The 2,254-nt window shown below is 42.0% G+C and overlaps 1 protein-coding gene across 2 annotated transcripts in view; it reads left to right on the top strand.

The window, feature by feature from the left end:
- Positions 1-2,254, top strand: part of LOC104811167 (decapping 5-like protein) — a 3,921-nt gene continuing 1,667 nt past the window's right edge. Inside the window, exons 1-4 of one of the 2 annotated variants that reach the window (XM_010537782.1) lie at positions 1-311; positions 888-988; positions 1,188-1,259; positions 1,362-2,229. In XM_010537782.1, the coding sequence (XP_010536084.1) occupies positions 128-311; positions 888-988; positions 1,188-1,259; positions 1,362-2,229 (1,225 nt within the window). In that variant the 5' untranslated portion in view covers positions 1-127. The remainder of the gene's footprint in view (positions 312-887; positions 989-1,187; positions 1,260-1,361; positions 2,230-2,254) is intronic. The other variant, XM_010537791.1, reaches the window with a different exon arrangement.

The following is a 2,254-nucleotide window of genomic DNA, read 5'->3' on the forward strand; positions in this document are numbered from 1 at the left end:
ATAAAATTCGAAAGAGCTCAAACATTTTCGATTTTCGCACTAACCGCTCCTTTCAGATTCGTGCTTCCTTCACTTTTTCCGACAAAGCATTCTACCGGAGAAATCCTCCCAAAAACCTTGAAGAACGATGGCGAGCGAGCCTCCGCAACCGTCATCTTCTTCGTCGCCGTCATCTCCTCCGGCAGCGGGAAGCAGCGCCGGCGAGTCGTACATCGGGAGCTTCATCAGTCTGATATCCAAGTACGAGATCCGATATGAAGGTGTTCTTTATTATCTTAACCCTGGTGATTCCACGCTTGGTCTCAAGAACGGTACGGTTTCCAAATCTTCTGTTCCTGTTTTACTCATCGGTTTTTATTCTTTGGTTTTGTGTAGGTTTGTGCGAAATATGCTTGTTATATGATGAATTAGGGTTTCACTGTAGTCATTGCTGTTCTTGTGGAATACTGTACTATGTCGTTGCTTCTTAAGTTTTCACTTATATAAGTTGGATTTGTGATTCTGCGATAGTTTCTTTCGATTTTTTTTCTTCGTTCCTTTTTCCGGAAGTTGCTTTACAAATGTGCTTTCGAGTAGTTTCATGAGAATCTAATGGAAGTTTGATAGGTGGTATTTGTATTTGCTCTTAAATATCCTTTTGGAACGGCATTGATGTTTATACGGGTTTTTGTTGGAATTGTTATGAAGATATTTATGGATGAGTTTGCCTGTGGGTTTTGTTTGCTGCTACCACAATGTTTAGTCAAACTGAAACATAATCGTTTTTTTTTGTATTCCGAGCTAAATCTGGTAACATGTTTGAGAACCAGACCCTAGCGGGTAACTGTTGTATTTGCTGTGAGTTGACGATCCTGGACATGGTTTTTCTTTTTAAATTGATTGTGCAGTAAGGTCATGTGGCACAGAGGGGAGGAAGAAAGATGGTCCTCAAATTCCTCCAAGTGATAAGGTGTACGAGTACATTCTTTTTCGTGGAAATGATATCAAGGTTAGCATTTCATACTTCTGTGTTTCTTCTTTCAAGTTTCAAATTCTTGAAATTTGTTAAAAGAAAACTTTCTAGTCTTGTCATCCTATTTGGTTTTCATTGTATTGAGCTAGTTTTTAAGATAACATGAAGCTTAGATACGTCTTATTTTGAATATGGACTATGATATATGTTATGTTTTATTGTATGTCATTCCCAGGATCTACAAGTAAAATCCCCTCCGTCTGCACAGTCAAAACAGGAGATTCCGAGGGGCCAAGATATCACTCAGGTAGTAGCACTCAGAGAGTGGATGATTAGCTGTCCTCTGATGATTAGCAAGTGTTATGTTTCATTGTTTGCTCCATCTTTGTCTTCTTTGCTCTGTTTGCAGCCAGGTTATTCTCAGCCAGCTATGATTCCATCGGATCCTGGTTCCGTTGACAGTTGCGGTTTGGTCAAATCACCAGAATGGATGGATACGCCTGCTGTGACCAGTAAACCTTTTCCTGCTACACAACATCTAGCAGCGCCTTTAAGCTTTTCGCCTCCATCATCAGCTGATGCAAGGAGTCTGATAGAATCATTGCCAACCTTGATTGGTCCATCAAATAATTTTCAGGCTACTCAAACCAATTTTGTTTCTTCTATGCCTATGCCTTCATTTATGCAAGGACATATAGGAGCTCCAGCCAGTGGTTGTCTTCCTATGATGCACAAACCTGTTTCCTCTCCCCCAGTGATGCAGGAACAGCTGCCCCTGACGGATCCTTATTCCTCCCCAATTCTGGGAATTGTCAATGATACATCACATCTTGTTACACGTGCATCTGATCCTCTTGCTAACCCGCCATATGCCAATTCTTCATTCGTTGCTCAACCACTACTATCTGCGTCTGCACCAATCAGCCTGTCATCGTTTCCTGCATCTATTCAGGGCAGTTGCTCCACTGGTTCCCAGGTTTTTGGCAAAGTCTATGACTCTGCATTTAGCCAGCCGACCCAGTTCACATCTTATGAGTTACCGGTTGAGAACCCCAGTCTTTCTCCTGTCAATCAGAGTCCATTGTTCACTTCACATCAGTTCTTGGGAACGGAGCATTTACTTCAATCTACAGAACAGCCATTCCCCCATAGGCAAATTGTGGGCGGGCGTGGAGACATGGTTGCTGCAACAAAACCAATATCAGTGGATGTGCTGTCACGAAGTCCTGCCATTGTTAATCAAACACCGTTGCTACCCCTTCCAGTTTCAGTTCAGCATCGGTTAAACATTTTGGCTTTTTA

Source organism: Tarenaya hassleriana, unplaced genomic scaffold, assembly GCF_000463585.1.
Source record: "Tarenaya hassleriana unplaced genomic scaffold, ASM46358v1 Cleome1, whole genome shotgun sequence".
Classification (NCBI taxonomy): Eukaryota; Viridiplantae; Streptophyta; class Magnoliopsida; order Brassicales; family Cleomaceae; genus Tarenaya; species Tarenaya hassleriana.